Raw genomic sequence first — 21762 nt, 5'->3', positions numbered from 1 at the left:
CAGAAGAGTTTTACACAAAATAAGAAATAAATACAAAAACTTCAGCATCAAATTGAATCCCTTAATCTTGCTCTACAGTGATTTTCTGCAGAAACCAAAAATAAAACCAACACTACACCTGTTGCTGATTGCTAAGATATTATATTAATCTCCGGTGGTGCCGATATAAATAAAACTGAAAATAAATAAATAAAAAAATAAATAAATGAATAAATAAGAGTACATTTATCTTTTTTGGCAACATAATTTCATTTTATCACCACAACTGTTGACACAGTTTGATGTTTCAACAGGTTGATGACCAAGTTGGAAAATAGATAAAGCAGAATAATTTTAATCATTTTCAAAGAAAATACATGCTCAACTGATTTTATGCAAGTTTACCTAAACTTTATCCACTATGAGGAATAGCCTCTGGTTATTCAACCAGAATTCAGCCACAGTCTTTCCAGATAGGAATATGATCATTTATCATGATAAATTTATTATTATGATAGGAATTTAGATTTATCGTTGTGATAAATTCAAATTAATGTTTTAAAAATCACTGTTGGTATTGTCAGGATTGAGATTTTTACTATTTTCTCTACTGTTTGTTCAATAAGAGCATCAATAAATATAAATAAATTTGAAAATATGATTAAACTGCAGTTAATGTACCAGTGGCACTGCTGCTGGCGAGCTCTGTTAGCATGTAAAGAGCTTCCAGCGCTCAGGTGGCAGAGGGGTTTAGGCGCTTTGTGGATGAAAACTGTCAGCATGGCACTTGTTTTTAGCTCGTTAAGGTAACGATCACTTGTTGAGCCTTTGTCAGTTTTGCTCATACAAATGTCTCAAAGTGTTCTGGAGAGAAATGTTGAGAGCACAAATGTTGCTCTTGTGGAAGTTGTGTTTGGATCTAGCTCTCTCCCACTGCACTGAAGTGATCCAGATTCGCCTCACTGTTTATTTTTATTTATTTTTTTGTTTTGTTCAACTAATCTTGGATCCTTTAAGGAGACCTCGTCCATGTCATCAGTCAGTTATCTGCTTTTCAACAAACTAACAGAAACTGCCAAACGTTGCCTGGAATCTGTTGGCCGTTTCTGACACACAGATGTTCGTGCTCTGATAGGGACGAGGTGGGGCTAAATTTGGGGTCACAAATTTATTTTATTATTTTTCAGTTAAGAATGCAAATAATTTCAGCATTAATTTATTTTACTTTATTTTCTCAGCAACAAATTAAGGTGCTATTGTAATGAAAGGTCTTAAAAATTGCGTCAGAGTTGTACAGTTTGCTAACTTGTTGGTCAAAGTGTCATTATTGGTTTTTTCCCAGCGATGCCTTTCACAACAACAAATTTTACTGGACGTTAAATTTGTCCCTGATGAATAATAACATTGTTCTGAGACAATTTTCAAGTCATAATAATGCAAGTTTGGTCTTTTCAATTACTAATTAACATTCATTCTTTTAAAGTAACACAACCAACAAAAACTATAAATAAAAATGGAAATAAAACTCCACACAACCAAATTCATAAATAAAATGGATTGTGATGTCTAAATTAGAAAATTTTAAATTAATCAACCTCATTTTAATTTATCATGTGATTAATTGATTCATTGTTTATTGTGACAAGTTTATTCCCAGCAACAAAAATGCGAACTGGGTTTCACAACCTTTAAGTACTGGGTGTGACTGGGTCTGTTTTTGAGTAAAAAGTCACTAATATGGCATTAAAATGGAAAAAAGAAAACACTTTTGTATCTAAAATGTTCTATTTGTGATATAAATTACTCATTAAAAATCTCATCCAAAAATGTTTTGTCTGCATCTACATCAACTCCATTTAAACCATTTGTAAACTGCACCCAAGGCCACACAAAACTACTCCTAGGGCCATAAATGGCCCCCAGGCCACACTTTGGACACCCCTGGTTTACTCAAGTCAAACAGTATGTATTAATTAATATATTAATTACATATTAATATACATCAGTCACACCTGATTATAGCCAGTAAAGCTCTGAAAAAAAATCGACTTATAGTCTGGAAAATACGTCATAGTTATAACAGATTTGTGGTATTATTTAAATAAATTGTTTTAAGCCTAAATAAAAGGAGGAGGCTATGTTACAGTCTTGTTACCTGTAATTGTCGTGATTTGGTACCAGTTTTTAAAAAACAGTTTAAGAGGGATTACTCAGCCCTTACATGGAGCTCAGACCGGATGAGTTCAAAACTGCTGAGTTCATTTAGAGGAAATGTCTCCAGATGTGACCTAATCACCTGTTTTACAGCTGCAAGTGATCGGAATGCAGAGTGGGGATTTTTAATCAGCTGCAGGTGTTTTAGCCATCGTTTTCAGACGGCCTCGTTATTTCAGCTTGTTGTTCCACTAAAGGTTCATTTCAGTTAAAAAGTGAAGAACTTTAAATTAAAAATGAAACTTAATTGGTACTGAGGCTACAAGGAGCACAACTGAGCAGAAAATGGGTAAAATGGACTTTAAATGAAGAATGAGGACTGGAATAATAATTGATGAATATACTAATCTGCAAAATTACTTTCCATAGGCAGCTCTTTGTTAAGTTTTTTTGTTTTGTTATTGGGGAAATGAAGCAAAACTCAGAGGTTAATGTTTCTTTAGGACAGACGGTGAATATAAAACCCACTTCTTGTAAATGAAGACAAAGCTCCTTCCTGAAGCATTTATGACTTTATGACTATGGTGCAAGGCATTCTGGGTAAATACAGCTCAAACCAAGCCTGCTGGTCCAGCAGCAGTGAGAGAAATGGCTCGTGGTTTTTTACCAAAAGAGAAATCCTACAACTGCTAAAATCTGATGCCATTTTTGTTTGCATTTTGTGAAGAAGGAAGTGTCTTCTTCAGAGATTTTCATGTCGCTTCCTTCAGTTGTTCTTGGTGCAGCGCCCCCACAGGCGAGGAGGGGAAAAGGTTTTTCAAAAGGTTTGGTTAGTTTGACAGGGTGCAGTGTGAAGTGAATCGCAGAAGCTGAAGATGTAACATTCTGTTGATTTCAGTAAATAAAACCTAAATTCTCTCAATATTTCATCCACCATTGTTCAAAGAAACCAGGAGAGGGAGAAACGGCTTTAACGTACGTCAGGCCGTTATCAGCTGCCACCGTTGTTTGTTCAACAGAAACATTTCTGAACATTTTTTGTCTCAGCAAAGACATCTGAGGCTCCGTTATAATTTCAGAAGCTTTTACTACATAATATTTTGGTGTCACCCTCTCAATTTTATGCATCATTGTACAAATAGACTGACAACAGGAAACAACAGCTTGTCCCAACACGAGTCTAGATTGATTTTGACGCAGATCTAGAGCAAAATGCGTCTGACTTCAAAGTGCGCACAAGTCCAACTTGAAGCATCGGACACGTTCTTGATGTGCGAAACGCGTTTGGTGTGAACGCAGCATTAGTCCCGAACAAAACCAAGTATCAACCTAAAAGTCCTGAAACAACATGCCGAGCTTTGAACATGTCACAAAAGGTTCAACACATGAAAATCTTATAGCACCACACACGGCCGTCCATCCCAGCTGACAGGTTGAAGAAACAATCAGAAGAGAAGCCAAAAGGTCCACAGTAACTCTGGAAGAGTTGCACAGATCCGTAGGCCAGGTGGGAACATCTGTTGACCACTGTTCTTTGACTTTTGTGGCAACGCAGTAGAGAACAAACAGAAGGAAGACTGATGCTGATCATTTTGCCCTACATGCAGAATGTGAAAAAGTACTGCATGTTACCCAACTCACACCATAACCAGAGAAAAAACGGGGCAGCAGCGCCATGCTGGGGGGAAGCTTTTCTTCAACAGGGACGAGGAAGTGGGTCACAGTTGGTGGGAAGATGGTTGGAGCTAATATAAGGGCTTACTCTAAACCTACAGCATGATAAAAGAGATCACAGCTTTTATTACTTGTAAAAAGTAAAAAAAAAGATGTAAAAACATATTATTTTCCTTCTACTTTGCAATGCAGAGCTAATTAAACACATTAGAGGTTATGGTTGCAGTACGATAAAACAAAGGGTATGAATACTTTTGCTGTGTAAAGATTTATTGTAGCACCCTTTAATGCATGAAGCCTGCTGGGGGCAACCTTTTCCTTTAATAATTTACTCCTACCAAACATCGATCCGTCTCTTTAAGAGGATCCAGACTGTTTGGGTCACAGAAATGAGTTTTACCTTCCAAGGCATCTTTCCAATCCTGCAGGTAATAAGTTACGGGCTGATATGAGTCATTAATCAGCCGCTAAAGGTCCAGAATGATATGCAAAAATAATAAAAAAGTTGGGAAAGGAGCCACTAACTGCTGCTTATCTGCAGGAAGAGTCTAGAGCCAAGACTTAAGCAGCAGACAAAGAGCTCCTATAATGACACACTGAAACTTGGTGATGTGATACAAAAGGATTGATGACAGTGACGCCTTAGTCACAAGGGACGCCCAAAGATAACTGGGGAAGCTTTAATAACGTGATGAGCAGACAAACCTCGGAGAAAGAATTTAATGGTGCAGGGACAGCAGGATGAAAAGTCCAACGTTACAAGAGCTCTTTTGAAGGAGGAGTAGCTTTAGGCAAAGTCCTCCATAACCACGGTTGACGCTACGCACCAAGACGGCTGCAGAAAACTGAACAAGCATTTCTCTGTTACCAAAATAGAACATTAAAAGAGGAACAGGATGCTGCAGGAGCCACTTACTCCCAGAGAATGCTCATTTTATTTTACTAGGATGATATCAGATTATTTAACAGGAAAATGTAAAGGCTAGCATGAGATTCTCATTATTCACAAATAACATAACTGGTTTTATATTAACGTTTATTGTTATTGATGTACAGAATTTAGCCCAAAATAAAACAAACACCCAGTAAATTCAGCAGCTTTTCAAATATTTCGTATGCAGGATGCAATTTATATTTTCTGTTCTAAATAAAAATGGATAAAAATTTGGATCACAGCTCAGAACCTGTAATCCTGAAGATGAGGCACTCCGTTATGAATACTTTGTGAAATATTCTATCTTATTTGATGACTGATGTCATCAAATAAGGAAATAAATCCAGCTTTTGTTTTTCTATTTTTATTTTTTAAAATTACACCAGCTGCATTGGACCACAACAAAGAGGAAAAATAAGGGTGAAAAACAGGCGATCGACAACTCGAAACTGACTCATACTTTTCTGTTTTCTCAATATGTGCGCGCGCACACGCACACAATCGTTGCCATGGCAACCGACTTACGACAGCGCTGCGCTAACCGAACGAAACGGTACAGATTATTATTATTATTATTATTATTATTATCTATCAGGAACGTCAGCATAAAAAACAAAACATGCAGACCTTTCCCTCACAAAGAACAACGCAACGTAAACATTCGGTTAGCTACGGTGTTTTCAAGCTTGATGTTTATTTTGCGATTACATGTTTGGTGATAAATGGATACATGTCAGACAGCAGGTGTGTGTGTCGCCTTATTTTAGTGTTAAATGGACGTAAACACACCGAATTACACAGCACATGCACATGTTAAGGTTGTCAAAGTCACGCTAGCGCAGCTGACCTACTTCCTCGCTATTCAGCAAACGCCTCTGGATGCAGAGAAGTCGAGGCTCTATTTGAGGTAATCTTTTTGTGATTTTCTAGAAATACACTGGTTGTGTACAGCAATAAGTGGGGGCCGGGCAGGCCTTAAAATATCTTGATGCCGGCCATTCCCACTGTTGCTTCCACTCCATATTACACCAGCTAATATCAGGCTTTGTGATATTAGGTGTTAACAACTAAGAGCAATAAATAAGTTGCTTTACTTTAACTAGGAGCCTGGAAAAGGAAATAAATGGCGTCCTGTTAAGAGAGAGTGTGAAGCGTCTGACCCCTGGCTTTGCCCTCAGTGAATATTTCAGGAGCAGAGCTCATTTTTGATATGTGAATCTGTCAGCGGTGGAGACAGCTTTAGACGTTTGAATCTTTAAACAGAGGAAGCTGTCTGACCGGGCTTCAGCTGGCGTTAGCAGCAAGAAGCAGCAACGCAGCCAGAGACGAGGAAGAGGATGACAGCGTTGTCGTCCACTGCGGCTCTAATAATATAAAGTTCCTGGAGGCTTTTGAATCTGAGGAGTCTGACAGAAAACTACCATCAGCCAGACAGATGCCTCTCACATCGACACAAAGTAAAGATTTATTTACTGCTGATGAGCAGATGACCCCTGAACACAGAGCAGTAAAAGGGGTTTGAAACAAGCTATCCGGACTCAACCGGACCGCCTAAGTAAAAGTTTGCAGTAACTTTGACAAACCAGCGTCTGCAGATGTGCGGGTTGCCAGCAGTTTCCGCTTTTTGCCTCAGACTGCCAGGTTTGCCAAGTGCGGTCTTGTCTGGGGCCTGATGGAATTAGGTTACTGAGCATATGCTACAGATTTCCATGGCAACAAGGATGGGGAAATCTGGAATCATGTCAGAGGCAGCGCCAACAGGCTAGTTTTTTCTGTTTCACGCTGCATAGCTGCTCTGTTTTCCAAATACAACCACACTGTAAGACAACTGCTGCTTGCCAAATCTATTCTGGAGACGACCGGGCCGTCCCGACCAGAACCCGTCTTCATCAGCCAGGCAATCGCAAAGGAGGATGTGCTGAAATAATTTCGACATAAACACCGCCAGTGACCACGCTTGTTGAGCCCAAGTGGACCGGTTTCAATCCAATTAAACGGAGGAGAGCCGGCGGATGGAGCAGCGATAAACGGCGACATTCATCACACCGGGACAGAGCAGCCATCGAGGATCGGCTCCGGAAAAACTCCAGAGCTTCAAGGACATCGGCAGTGAAAGACGCTAGCTGGTAGTTGCTGAAGTAAAGTGAATCAAAGCAGCATTGTTCCCGGAACAATGTGCAGAACTACACTGTGGCGCTTCAATTAAAACACGAGTCAAAGCTAAGAAACACTGCAGCTCTGTGTAATAAGTTGGCTTTCCTCAGGAGTAAACACTCCCTCCACCCCAAAAAAAAATCACAATATGAAAAACACCCCAAGGACTAGACAGCCAATGCAATCTAGGGTTGGAAAAGCATAAGAGGAAAAAAAGTTGAGAGAGAAAATGTTTTATGGAACAATTTATTAGAGAAGAAACTGGAAGAGAGCAGCTGAAAATAAGCCGGCTCGTAGTGTTCTGTTGTTTCTATATTTCATGCTCTGTCACAGCTCAGCAAAGCTTGCCTAACGTGGTTAGGATCACACAGCGGTGTGTGAACGCGAGCGAGGCAAAGTGGGGCGACAGCAGAAAACACAGCGCTACTGCATCCTCTTCCTGCATCCAACACTGTACATGATGCATGGCTGGGTGTCCCTGTAAGACAGGGGTGTACAAACTTTCTGCAAAACTTTGGAAAGATTACAATAAAATCAAATTTTTTTGTAGAAAAGTAGCTTAAAATTAAAAGAAATTTAATCTAGTTTTCAAAGTTATCCTGTTGTAATAAGAAAAGGTTTTGTGTCACTTCCATTCAAAATGCTACATTTCATCGAGTTTAATAAAGAATTTACTTTTCAGTAAAGGTTTCTACAAAGATGTGATTCTACTTATGAAAAAAAATGGTTATGAAAAGACAAATACTTTGTGTTAATACTTAACATTTTCTTTTGTAAGAAAATTATCCATCCATCCATTTTTTGGGAGGGTTGCTGGTTCCTCTCCAGCTAACGTTCTGGGCGAAGGGCGGGGTCACCTGGACAGGTCGTCAGTCTGTCGCAGGGCAACAGAGACACACAACCATGCACACACACACTCACACTTAGGGAGAAACCACTTAACCTGACAGTCATGTTTTTGGACTGTGGGAGGAAGCCGGAGTACCCGGAGAAAACCCACCATACACAGGGAGAACATGCAAACTCCGTGCAGAATCGAACCCAGGACCTTCTTGCTGCAAGGCAACAGCTCTACCAACTGCGCCACTGTTATGTGTATTATGTCGGTAATAATTTTATCCTGATTAAAAATGAAAACTTTAAAAATAAAAACCTGTGATGGGTGGGCCAAATTTGTATTGGGGGCCACAGAAAATGACTCCAAGGTCACAAATGCTTGATTTTCCAAACATGCTTAATGTACATGTACACAATGATGTGCTGAGCGGATTCAGAGTGCAGTCTGACTGCTGACAGGAAGTGGAGTCTGGCAAACAAAAAAAAGACCTTGATTGAGTGATGCAAAGCCAGTCTGACGACAGGAGCATCCGTTTCATTCATAAATCAAGCTGTGGTTGATGGATCTGAGCTTAAACTCCGAGCAAATACAACAAGACCTGTCTGGATGGATTTTTTCAAAAAATCTTCTCGACCACGACAGGACGGCCTTTACTGTTAAATGTAGAGCAACCCACAAGGCAAGCATTGACAGCAGGAATCAGGAAAGATGAAAGCCCAACTGGAGACGGATGCTGAATAAATAATGACATCCATTGTGGGGAAATGTGATCGGGCTCTCTGAAAATCAATAACTAACAACCAGACCATGATGCCCTGAGTGACTCAGCAACAACTTCAATACACTTCAGGCGGTCGATATAAACTGCCTGCTCTCGTTCTGGGAGACGGGACCAAAAAAAGCAAACGAAATAATAAATAAAAAACAGGAAACGCTTCTAAACAAATCTCTGTGAGGGTGGTCGAGAAGATCTCATTTTCCTCCAGCACCTCTTGGAGGAAAATGAGTCCAAAGTGCCGTTTGAGCTGCGAGCTGCACAGTCAAAGCTTTCTTTCAGTATGTTGACTGGGATTCAGGAAGCAGCGACTGGAACGGCGGATTACTGCCATACGCTGCTTCTTGTTGAAACAGCAAATCTTTTAATGCAGTAAAACTCAGAAATCCAGTCAATCGGAACGCAACGTCTCTCCAACAAACAGTGTGGCCCCTTAAAGACGCATCGGCCAGTCAATCAGCTGCTGAGTTTGTTCGTAGAAAAAGTTTGAAACTTTTAACCACAGCACAGATGACACTGCAGGTTCATTTGATTGTGAATATACATGAATATTACGTCTTTTCCATAATGTACTTATAGTGGTGGTCCTTAAAGAATGGCTACCACCCAGGGCGGCATTGTGTTAAGGGTTCCTGTATATCAGGGGTGTCCCAACTTTTTTCCATGTGGGTCAAAATTGTAGACTGAAAAACAACGACCTAATATCAATCAAATAATATTTACTGCAGATCCAAAACGTGAGGGATTTCTGCTACGTGTATCAGGGTCATTGTAGATGGAAAAAAATAGTAAATTTTCGCTAAAAACTGAAATTTTGCCATTAGTCTGAGAAATTTTCTAGAAAGCTAGTACCACCAATCTTTTCTAATGAGATTTAAAAAGTTTCTGGAAACATTGCTACCGTTTCTCAGCATCAGGACAAACGTAGATTAAAGCCAGTGGTCAAACGTGGACAGGATTATTTACAGATGGACGTGTTTCCAATGGCCATTCATACTTTAACTACCAACAGTAGAAAAACTGCATTAAAGCAGCCCAAAAAGTCAGGCAAGAAGACTATCATCAAACTCATTTCAAATTAGTCCTGGTTTGTTGTACATTGTTTTTATTGAGCTCTTAGAGGTTAGGTCTATCTGCACAGGCAATCTTCTAAAAACCTCCTAAGTCGTTGCGAACATCATCTAGCTGAGCTGTAGAAGGAGGTGGGATTTTGCTTTCATTAATCCGGCTTAGCCAGATTTTGGGTGCATCATGGCCAAACATCAAAATGAAGGCTTTGATTAGATAAGCTCTGGTGAACCAGTGGGAGGGATCCATGGCAAGGGGAGTTACTGAATCCTTCACTCAGAGACTTTGGTCAGAAAGTATTTTTCAAATGAATGGAGGAGACAAAATATTCCACTTTGCACCATAATGTGTCCAAGAAGTTCATATTCTTTGTATCTCTAGCAGACCCGGTTGGGCCAGAGTGCACTCAATAGATGCCTTTCTAATAGAAATGTGTGCAAATCTTTGTCTATATAATGTTGAGAAAACTGACTGCAGTCTTTGCATTAATTAAGAACTTAAAATCATGAGAATAAGGTTGTTCGTGTCATTAGAAATCATGGCAGCGACAGATGTACACAGTTCAATAAGATATATTCACAACTCAATCATGGTGCTAGCGTTTATCATCTACCAGCTATCAGAGGACATGTCTGCGTCTTGTTTAGGCATCGGAGTGACAAGACTTGGGATTTTACAGAGGAGCTGGATTCAACATGTTAGAATAACAAACAACTTTTTATGAACTGTGTGAGGCTGTGAGCGCTCTGCTGCACTTTGTCCGAAAAGGGAAAAAGATAAATGAATAAATAAACAACAAATAAAACAGTCATCCTACTACTACTTCCTGTTGTCTTCCTGTCATTTTCGACTGTTGATCACGTGATTCGTCAATGCCCTCCAGATATCCGCCCACAAAACAACCAATATGCTTCTAACCAGTCTAAAAACAGACATCTGTAACCTAATATCGCTTCTATGTAGTTGATTTCACTTTAAAATGGTCATAGGATGCACAGACAGACATGAATAAAAACCAAACTTGTCATTTTCTTTTATAAATTTTATTGAGTCAAGATACTGCGGCATGGATAACAGCGGTCAGTCATAATGACTGTCAGCCCTCGGTGTAATCCCGGATTTGCAGCGAAAACTTTTTACAAGGTAAGAAGATTAATGTTCATACACTTTATAAGTAAGCATGATTAGAAAAACATCAAATATTGCATTTTAGAGAAGGTACGTGTCTAACCATTGGTAACCATGGAGACAATGACGCACCGTCATGTAGCCTAGCATGTATGGAAAAATCTGGTTAGCATCTCGTCGTTTGTACGTTTTCATGTGTAAAGGGAAACTCTGTTTATGACGTAGTGATATAAACAATGTGGTGTGAATTCAGGCAAAGTCGGTAATTTGATCAACACTCATGGGTCGGTTTCTAAGCTAGCTGTTTCCAACTTTTGTTGGAGCCCCAACCAGGTGAGTCACGTTCACAGACAAATTATCTTGACTCGAACAAGTAGAAGTCATGAATAAACTGGCAAAAACAACTTGGAAAAACAATCTCAGTCGCTCTGTTCAATTCTCCCGTCCCTCACTTCTGACGTCCATCATGGCGCCTCGAACGATTGAGTGACGTAGCTGCAAAGGGTCAATGTGGCTCAAAAACCACCTCATCTTTGCGCAAAAACATTCCAAATCCTGAGATAAATTATGGAAATGTATTTTCGCAAACTCAAATTATGCAATTTTCTGGGTTTTTTTCTAGTTCTTACCTGCGCTCTCGGTGCGGAACAGGCTGTTGGTGCTGCCGTGTGATGAAGGTGGTTCCCCAGACCGGACTGCTGTGGCTGTTCCTGAGCCAGCCCACAGGGGGTGTCGACGGGTATGAGGTGCTGCCAAAGCCATGGTCCGACTCGGTCTCTGCAGCGAGAGACGAGGCCGAGCTCCCCATGTCCACAGATTTAGGTAAAATAGACCCCGCTTTCTTCCTGATACCTGTTCGCTTCTGTTTTCCCTGCAACACAGAAGTTGACGAGGGATCCAGATCTGAAGCAGGTGGAGCACACCGAGGTCCTCAAACACAGCACAGATATCCCCCTCGGCTCAGGTACAAACAGGCTGCTCACAAATGTTGGTGATCTGCAGGTAGACGATCCAAAGCCGGCTGCACTTCCCGGAGTTCATGCGAAAAGTTCTGAATAGTGGGAGCATTTTTACTGATTCCAGCGGTTGAAATTTAGTTTTTCTGATGCAAAGCCTTGCAATTCTCTCCTCGCATCTTTTAGGCTTGCGACATTCTGCAGCAAATCTTGTACAAAGCGTATGATAAGTCCTTGGAAGCGATTCCTGTCTTCTCTATGAGACATGCTCAGAAAAACACCTGAAATATTTAGGTACATAAATCTGTTTGTTGAGTTTTAACACGACATGCATTTCAAGCGACTGAAAGTTAGAAGTGAAAGTAGCCTGAAGAATTATTTACAAGGGAAGCTGGAAGAAATTAATGCACTGGATTTCAAGGGAGGGGTTTTGGCAAAACAACAAGTATGCAAATATCCCAGTCTCCCCTTTCAGTCATCCCGGCAGAGGAACAGCTGTTACGGAGATTTAAAAGGAACATATCAGCTGCATTTCTCTGAAGGAGAACAAGTAATGTCACAAATATTTAAAGTGGGGATTCCTTCTGGGGTTAAAATAAATCAGGGAGTCAAAAAGTTCTTTACACCTCAAGAGTTATCCAACAAATTGCCCGAGAGGTTGGGCTGGAGTGGGTGCTGGGTGTCACGTTGCGGTCCTCTGCCAGCTCAACAGCGGGGATTTGATCCTGGTGCTTCTGTCTGAGAGCCGCAGCTTAATTTCTGTCTGATCCCGCAGCCAGCCGGTCCAGTTCCTGCAGGCTGGCTCGGATTGATCTGGACCCGTCTGCCCGTCATCTCTACGAGGCGCAGCGGCTGACGGAGCCGCGAGTCTTTACGGAGAAACTGTCACGGAGGACAAACTTCACCGTGTGCATTTGGATGTAGGGATGATGGGGCAGAAGACAACGTATCGACCAGTAATTAGGTGATCAGGAAAGCAGCGCGCCGGTCCACTTTAGCCTGATAATTAACAGCAGTGTTGCTGGCTTTCCGCTCTGCGCCTGCGTCCACGTACCATAGATATACAGATCCCAGAGAAAACCTCTTATCTTCTGCCGGCTTCATTCCTGTCTGCGGGTTTCTCATATTCGCAAGCCGAGCCTTGCTGTCTTAGATTCGGATTCATCCTCGTTCCCGTCCCGGTTGCTCATCGCGAAACTCCGCTCCGTCCCATAATAACGTCCGAACATCTTAGCCTGCCTTTCTCCAATTCCACATTTCCTCCATCATTTTTAATTCTCCCTCACTGGTAGCAGCCTGAGCGCAGTGGACTAGGATGCAATCTCCTCCAGCGGATTACTGGAGTGTCAGCAGAGCGCATGCGCACTAGCCTTTGCCAGCAGAGAAAAGCTGCGGGGCTGCGTTCAAGAGATTTAAATAAAAGCTGAACGCCGAGCCAGAGCCTGATGTGAATGGGATCCCAGAGTGGTGGCTTCCAGACACAAGTTGTCCGCAACAAAGATTCCCATTTCCCAGGAAAAATAGGCTGCACCTCAGAGCCGGTCCGGACCTGAACGGGGCCTTGGGCAGAATCTGATCAGGGGAACCAATTCCAGTTTCACTCATCGCTTTTAACTCTGTTAAATTGTGTTAAACTTCATGGTTTATTTATAAATGTTTTTGTTTGACCCTTGAAACTGTAGTGTGTACTTTTTTAAAGTTCTTTTTTATATATTTGTGACAGTATAAGACAGTAGCATTAATGCACTTTTAAACACTCAAATGTAATACTTTTAAGACCTTTTTAAGACCATTATGAATTAAATTTAAGACTTGCATAACAAAAACATGCATAAAAAATAAATGGAGAGTATGGTTTGATAACTGAAGTTAGCTTAGATGTAACCGCTGGTGGTTATGTGATTCTTTCACATAACACTAAAGTCTCGCAAGATACTTTAGTGTTACATACGAGACTAAATATTCCTGCCACAAAAAATTTAAGACCTGTGAATAGCACATTTAAGGGTTTAGTAATTTCATTAAGACATTTTAAGGCTTTAAGTTTAGATATGTGAATTTAAGATTTTTTTAAATCAATTTCCCACAAAATTTATGTAACTACAAAAAGGAAATTTAAACAAAAATGTAGTTTTCTAGAGGGAGCTGTAATAATTGTATACAACTTACAAATTATTTGAATTTAATAATTTAATTTATATTGAAATCAGTTAAATAGGGATTGATTATATATCAATATTGTTCAATAACAACCTTCTTTTTATATATCAGATTGATTTGTAAAACTTAGTCGATATTAAAACCTGATATTTTATTTCAGTCCTGTTGTTTGTGGTTCACCGCAGACTTGTGAGTGTGGTTGTCTGTTTATTGTTTTTTTCATGCTGTCAAAAATTTTGTGAAAAATATCAATAAATATTGGTTCTTGGCCACAAGAACAATATTGACCCAATTTTTCATTTCAGTGCATCCACAGATAAATGCAGATAAAACTGGATGAAGGGAAAGTGATTTTATCGCCTGTCAGAGGTCTGCACTTTAGGTAAAGACTTATTAAAAATGTGACAGACAAGAAGTAAAAGTCCAACTTCATAAAGTGCTTCCAGCTAATAATAAGGAAGAAAAGCGTAATGCGGTTTGTCTGCAGCTCATCAGGGTTGTTGTCTCTTCAGCTGCTCATCATGCATGGAGCTTCAGCTGCTGGTTCTGCTGCAGGGCTTCGCAAAAAACCAAGACTTCCTTCATCCCTGCCCGAGTAAAAACAGCTTACTTTGATAATCCCACTTATCTGACAGCAAAGAAGATATTCTGATGAAGTAGATTAAAATATATATAAATAATAATAATAATAATAAAGTCCAGACAAGTTTTTTTTCCCCTTTGACTTTATGCTTGGATCAATATAAGACCAAAAAATAAACAAATAAATAGAGATAAAATAAAATTAAAATACATATAATTTTAAAAAATATTAAAATATTTCTATATAACATTTATATTTTTATAATATATATATTTTTAAAACAGTACATTTTTTTTAAAATGTACATCTACTTTTTAAAAATAGATTTGAAAAAATCTGCATTTTTTTAAACAAATGTAGATTTTTACTTTTTTATTTTTTTTTTATAGAGTAGATCTCTTCTGGGCGGACAGACTTTTTATAAGAACATGTTCGTTTTATTCTTTTCATCTTTTATTTTTCTACTTAGTATTTTAGGCGGTTCCTGATTTGTTATATTTTATAAATAGGTCAAAGTTCAATAACATGAGAAAAGCACAATTTTCTGTTTATCCAGTCACTATTGAAAACAGCTGACACAAACTAATGTTAAATTTTAATTTTTCTTTTTTAAATTCAACATATTATAAAAGATAATATGGAGAGATGGTCAACCGTCTTAAAACAAGAGAAAATTCTGGTTTTTTAAGAAAATTACTGCATGATTAATAATATAAATCAACTTTATAATCGATAACTTGCATCCCTAATGTCATTATTTCAACTTTGCAGCTCATTAAACGAGCAGCGGCTTAGTTTGCTTCTGCTTTGGGCCGGCTCTGCCTCAGCGGTGGGAGGTGCAGCGAAGGGTTAAACGCAGGACAGTGCAGACACTCATCACTGCTCAACTGTCGCTGCACATTACTGAGAGAAGCCGTCAAACTTTTCCTGTCCGCTCTCTCCCACTTCAAGTGTCTTCCTTGGCCTCATTTGTTCGACAAACGCGGCGCTCAACAGCAAATCGAGCACATAATGCACGGCCACATTCATATCACAAGAACTCACCAAACCACACGCTTTCCTATGAATCTTTGTAGCCTACAAATGAGTAACCAGTGCTGCTCATTTGCATAAATAGGTGCTGCAGGAGAATCGCCTATACAAACTGCTGAATCATCGACTCAAACTGGTTTGTCTGGCCTAAAACTTCTGCTGGGAATCCTAGAGAACAAGCTTACTTATGGAGAAATACAATGAATAATCTAAAGAGTTGAGAACAGTGTTGACTGTGATCAGAGCACATAATTAACTCATTTTAAGTTTTATACAAAAGTGGTTCAAAATTAAAGTAGCTACAAGTTAATAGAGAGAGATTAAAAAAAACTAAAGGTCATTATGAATGTTAAAAACTATTTTACTTAAATTAGAGGGAATCATTTGCTGAAAGAATACAATGTTTTCTTTAATGTAATCAGTTGGGATTCCTTGGAGATACATTTTAGAAAAATATACAGAAAACATTATTCTGCTTTGATTTTGATGATACTTTATGGATAACAAACTGAAGATACACATTTTCCAGTCTATGATTCACCAAGCTAGTATTTCTGTACGAGTTTGGTCTTGTGTTTTTTTGGGGGGTTTTTTTGCCTTTATTGACTAGTGTAAGAAATGGTTAAAAAATGACTGAAGAGTAAATAAATAAAACTAAGACACTAAGAACAGGTTGCAAAGCTCTGAGGCTGCCGAGATGAGTATTGCTGTCGGCAAATCCTTTCGATTCCTCTAACAAACGACACAACTTATGCAACAGTATTTGGGTGAAAGAAAATTCTCAAGCACACTCACAATCAGCAGAATTCAAAAATACTTCCATTACTAAATCAGCTGCTTGCACAGTTTGTGGCGTTAAACATGGCAGGAAGGAAAAAATTTAAAAAATGAAGCAAAGTGAAGCAGCCCTTTGTTACAGGGATGCACCTGTCTGAGAAGCACCTGTCCCCCTGGAAGAGCCGGAGATGCAGCAGCTGACACCGCCGGTGCCAGAGGGAGCGGTCGGGTTTCATGTCGGTTCTCAGAGGGACGGGAAGCGAGGATGTGAGCTGATTTCATGGTACATTGCAGATTTTTTCACCCAAATATCCTGAGTGACCCAGGACTCTTTTTCCCCTTATCTTCCCAGCAGGCCTCCATTCAAGCAGTACAAAGACATTAAAACGCCCGCCTTACATCCGCTGCAAAACTAATCAAGCCTAATTTATTATTTATTTTACAACAACGGGATTATCTACTTTCAGTTTACATCTATACAATTAAATTCATATATCAACTGTTCACAGAAACAGTTATAAATTTGATAGAAATACAGTTTTTCAAAATCCAGCATGTTGAATAATTGTTATTGAAGCATTAATATGAGTAATTCAGATTTTTCTTAAAAATCAAGATACTTCGTTTAGTTTCACCACGTCATTCAGATCTTATCTACCAAACCGAGTTACACAAAACACAACATGCATGAGCTTCCACACATACCAACACACGTTTAGTAGTAAAATACATACATATATAAATACATACTGTAATACATAGGCCAAATTTTGCTGGATGACAAATTGTCCCAGAAACGATAATATTGTTGTTTGAGACTATTTTCAAGTAATAATATATTCTTACAGATCAATAAACTTTAAATTCTGATGAACATTTAACACTGGAACTGGAAGACTTTTTAAATATGCAAAATAAATAAACAAACCAGAAACAACAAATAAAATTAATTATGAAATTTCTGTAAACAAAACTGTCCTTCAAAATAAGAGCTAGTTGAGACCAAATCACCAGACTGAAGACTTTTATCACCCATTTTTTGGTAGAAAAAGAGAAAAATGATAAATTATGTAAGTGAAAATTATTGAATTTGTTTTCATTTATCATACTACTATATACATTAACAAAAAATAAATAAAAGTGGACTCCATTACCAAAAGGGCGAGCTCATGGATAGACATTTAAAGAGAAAGTAAATGTCCAGGTGAATAAATGAACTGCTAAAATTGAAATATCAACCTTATGTTACACAAAACATCAAGAAATGCTGAAGTTAAAAACCATTAATCAGTTTTGAAAGCCATAAACACGCAGGACTTGAATTAATTAAATCTTGAAAATAACCTCTAAACAATCTGTTTGTAATAAATTTATAAAAATGTGTTTCACTGTAATACATGAACTTTTCCAATAACATTCTAATTTGTTCAATATGACTACAGTGAGAATGAAAGTGAGGTAAAGACGAGTAAATGTAGAGGTAAATAAATGCACTTCTATGACATTGACCCCAAAAAAGAAACACATACTGAAGATCAACGGCACTAAAGCTTCAAAGCCCCATTAATCATTTATATAATAATACATTTATTCATATAATAACAATGTTGTCCAATTTTGCTCGGAGGAACTTGTGGACCGATTCGTCCCTCTGGTACAGGGCTGTAAACTGATTTTATTAGTGAACAAACTGTAGAGCTGTAAGACAACCACCAACCTCAGCTACAGAGACCTGCTATAAAGTGTCCAATCCTACTGAGACGAAGACACCGGGGGGACACTGTAAACAAAGACTCTTTTCAGTCATTTAGCCGACATTACCGATACTCCTCCACAGCCGTTTACTTCCTGAACTCCTCTCAAGTATCGTTTATTCTTACCTGGAGTCGGACAGGGACGAACAATTCCTGTTTTCTCAGTCGTTTCTTCGTTAACTTTTCACAGCCATGGAGACCTTAAGTTCCTCTCCTGCTGGTAATTCGGTCACTTTAACCCTTCCGGGTTTCAGCTGCGCGCGCCCCGCGGCCGCCTCATACCTCACAGGTTTCGGTCAGGCACGTAAAATGTTTCCGTTTATTTCCACTCCGTCAGGTATTAGCGATAATGATGCGACCGCGTAGGTTTACCTCAATCAGCCCAGGAAGGAAGGGGGAATCTCTACGGAGCAAATACGGACTCGGACGTACGTAAATTACGTAACTTTGCGGTTACGTGACGCAAGCGTCGATAAACAATCAAGGAACGCATTTTAGATGTGTTGAACTACGTCACGTTCCCCGACGTAACGTGGATTGAAGAATGGGAAAATGGCGAAACTCCATTTCCCATGTTGATGTTTTAACAAGGATATCCGGGTATGACCTCCGTCCCTCTTATTGACAAATATTATATTAATTCAGACTCTGTGAAAAAAATATTTTATTAAAACATGTGGATTTAATTGCAATCTCATATTGTAAAAGTTTTGTTTGGTTTTCTTTTTTTAAGCTTTTTATTGCTTGTAAGTGTATTTGGGCCACCCACATTTCAGACGATGGATATGTAGCGCCATCTACTGGTAATACATGTGTTTGCATTGTGCGAGGCTGGATCTACTACACATGCAATATTAAGGCAAATTTATATGTATAGTTAATTTCAACAACACTGCAAATCAAAGTGCTTTACATAAAGAAAACAAAAAATCAGAGAAAAATAGTTAATTTGAATGATATAATGGACAAAAGAAAAGTTGGAATAAAGATTGAATTATCGAGGTTCCAATTATTATTAATCAAAAGCATTTTGGGACATTTAGTCCTATGCAAAACTATGTGATGTGCTCTATTTTCCTAGTTTTAGTCAGAAGGCCAGCAGCAGCATTCTGGATCAGCTGCAGCTGGAGGTTTGACTTTTTAGGAATATCTGTGAAGACTTCCTAAAAAGAATAACTCAACTATGAATGTTGGGACATTTTGTCCTTTAATCCTGGAAATGTTCTTCAAGTGACAGAAGGCCGACTTTGTAGCCATCTTTATGTGGCCTGGACAATGGTTTCCAGCTGTAAAAGAACTATATATAATTAGAACAAACTTAGAATCTAGAGAAACTCCTATTAGTTTATCTAGAGAAACTACTCATGACCTTACATCAACATTTAACACTAAACTTTTAACATCAGAGAAAAACTCCTGTTAGTTCAAAAAACTGGAACAAACTTAGAAAGTATAGAATCAAACATGAAGAACCAACATCTAGTTTTATCAGAACAAGAATCCAGAGAAAAATACTATAAATTACTAACTACTTATTCTTATTAAACATGGGGAACTAATATGTTGTTTTATACTTTTTACTTTTCTTTTCTATTAGTTTATGCAGAGAAACTCCTGTTAGTTTATAAATTATGGAGTACTTTTTGTTTTTCTTTTGCTTTTTTTTATTTTGTTGTTTTCTCTAATTCATGTGAAGCACATTGAGTTGCCTTGTTGTTAAAAATGTGCTATATAAATAAAATGACCTTCCCTTATCCAGGGCTCCAACATCTGTCTGCTTTCCAACGACCAGACAGAGATTTAAAAAGGAGAAGCAAAAGCAAGTGAGGCAGATTAGAAGTGATGTCATTCAGGACATGATAATCTGAATAAACACAAACCTTTTCAAAGTGACACTCTGCTTTTCCCATCTGTAAGCCAGAAGCCTTGGCTGCATGGAGACTCGTTTGGGTTTTCTACTGATTCTTTACACATCAATGCAAAATAAGTTCTCTCAAGATAAAATGTATCATGTGAAACTGTAGACAGTCTGGATTACCTCTGCTAATGCCGGTGTCACCCAGGTTGTTTGAACCAGGGGGGTTCAAAGGATTAGGAAGATTTCAGCTGCTTGGGTAATGAAACAAAGTCTAACACCCATTAAGCTTTAATTGCTGCGGGTTACAGGTCCTGCATGACATACTGCCAGTACTGGACACAATAAAACAAAGGGTTAGAGTGAGGGAGCTTTGTGATTAAAGGTGCCATCCAGTTAGATTTGTTTTTCTCCTAGCAAATGACAATAAGCACACAAGGAGGTATTGATTTCAACCACAGGATTAACATTTTTAAAAAGTACTCCCTGTGAAGGTCTGCTTTACAAAATGCTTCCATGTGTTTTATTGTTGGCAAGTTTTCCTGAAGTCCAAGCTGCAACCATATAAAACAGCTGAACAACTCTGAAGGAGAAATCTGATTTAGAAAAATGTAAATAAAGAAGGAAAAAGCAATAAAAATAAAAATGCATGAGATAAGGGAACTAAGAATTGCCCTATGTGTTTTTTTTAATTTTTTTTTATATTAAAGATCAAATTATTACACTGAAATACTATGTTCACTAACTGTTCTGATGTGGTAGAAGTGAGTATTTTCAGTATTTTCTCTTTTTAAAGTATTTACCCTTATTCTAACTCCTTAAACATCTTGTCCATCTATGTTTGCTTTGAGGTGAAAAAATAGTGACAACTTTGAGATGTACAGAAAATACAGCGTCTCCTACAGTCACGGTATAAGAAGGTTTCAAAATTACGTCTTCCTCGAGGTCTTTATTACATATTTTTATTTCTCTATATTGGAGATTTTGTTTCTATTAATTTCAATAGCAAAAGAAAATCAAACTAGACCAAATAAAACTCTGGACAGAATAAAATAGGTATTTCTCAGCATGACTTCAGAGAATTAAAAATAAATAAATACATTTGCATTTAAATTTTCAATTTATTATAAGTTCTTGTTCTATCAATTTTTTTCTTTTGTTATTTCTGATTTCTGATAACAACAATTAAATATTAAAGCATGCAAAAGGGGTTCATTTTCTCATACTCTTTGCCAGTCACTTAATATGATTGATTATTCGTTATTTAAAAAAAGTTAATTTTTGTCCACAAAAAAGGATTGTATGAATTTAAATGTATTATCTTCAATTTTTAAGCAAAAATCAAGTCATCTTTGATAAAAAAAAAATATCCACATACCAAAACCAGTTTGGATTCTTATGGTGCGACTTTGGGCACCATAAGAATCCAGCTGGGCTTGACGTCACGCCCGACGCAACAACGTTCCAGTTAACGTTAGCTATTTTCATCCACGGTCCTGTACATTTTGAGCAAACTTAAAAATGTTGCCAAAATAATAAAACAAAGAAAAGAAAACGTACATTAGGCAAGTTTCCATCTTCTTGTTTGGAGCAAATCACTACGCAACGTGTAATTTCGTTAGATGTTGATGCTAGCATGGCTGCAATAAACCATTAGTAGAGTTCCACACATCTCAGGAAAATAAAGAGCCCTGGGTGCTTGGACTTTAAATCTTTCAGTTAAGTTTTGTGACTCGCTGGGTCAGAATTAGGACTATAACAATTAATCTTCGTTAAATTATGTTTCACTATTTAGCGCACCGCGTTCCAGCCGGGTGATGATTAATGTCGCACAAAGATCTCACTTCCGCCTAAGAGTAGCTGACGAATGCTAAGTGCTAGCAGCCATAGACATAATATAAGGACATAATATAAGAGTAGACCCCGCATTGGCCGCAGGAA

The 21762-nt window shown here is 38.4% G+C and overlaps 1 protein-coding gene and 1 long non-coding RNA gene across 4 annotated transcripts in view; both read right to left on the bottom strand.

Annotated features, from left to right (window-relative positions):
- The window catches only part of capn15 (calpain 15), a 56022-nt gene extending 37633 nt beyond the window's left edge, over positions 1–18389 (bottom strand). Inside the window, exons 1-2 of one of the 3 annotated variants that reach the window (XM_007571454.2) lie at positions 18093–18389; positions 17930–17992 (exon numbers count right to left, since the gene is read on the bottom strand). Coding sequence is in view for 1 of the 3 variants with exons in the window: in XM_007571451.2 (XP_007571513.1) it covers positions 11334–11512 (179 nt within the window). In the remaining 2 variants the exon portion in view is untranslated. Of the gene's footprint in view, positions 1–11333; positions 11594–17929; positions 17993–18092 lie in introns of those variants that run through there. The other 2 variants (XM_007571453.2, XM_007571451.2) reach the window with 2 other exon arrangements.
- A 554-nt stretch (positions 18390–18943) lies between these two features.
- LOC107838585 (uncharacterized) overlaps positions 18944–21762 on the bottom strand; it is a 15382-nt gene continuing 12563 nt past the window's right edge. The window contains exons 2-3 of the long non-coding RNA XR_001664673.1: positions 20005–20156; positions 18944–19252 (exon numbers count right to left, since the gene is read on the bottom strand). This is a non-coding gene — a long non-coding RNA (uncharacterized LOC107838585). The remainder of the gene's footprint in view (positions 19253–20004; positions 20157–21762) is intronic.

The sequence above is a fragment of the Poecilia formosa genome, unplaced genomic scaffold (assembly GCF_000485575.1).
Source record: "Poecilia formosa unplaced genomic scaffold, Poecilia_formosa-5.1.2 Scaffold281, whole genome shotgun sequence".
In the NCBI taxonomy this organism is placed as follows: domain Eukaryota; kingdom Metazoa; phylum Chordata; class Actinopteri; order Cyprinodontiformes; family Poeciliidae; genus Poecilia; species Poecilia formosa.
Note: the sequence above shows the minus strand (reverse complement) of the source record. Positions and strands in the feature narration are given on the sequence as shown.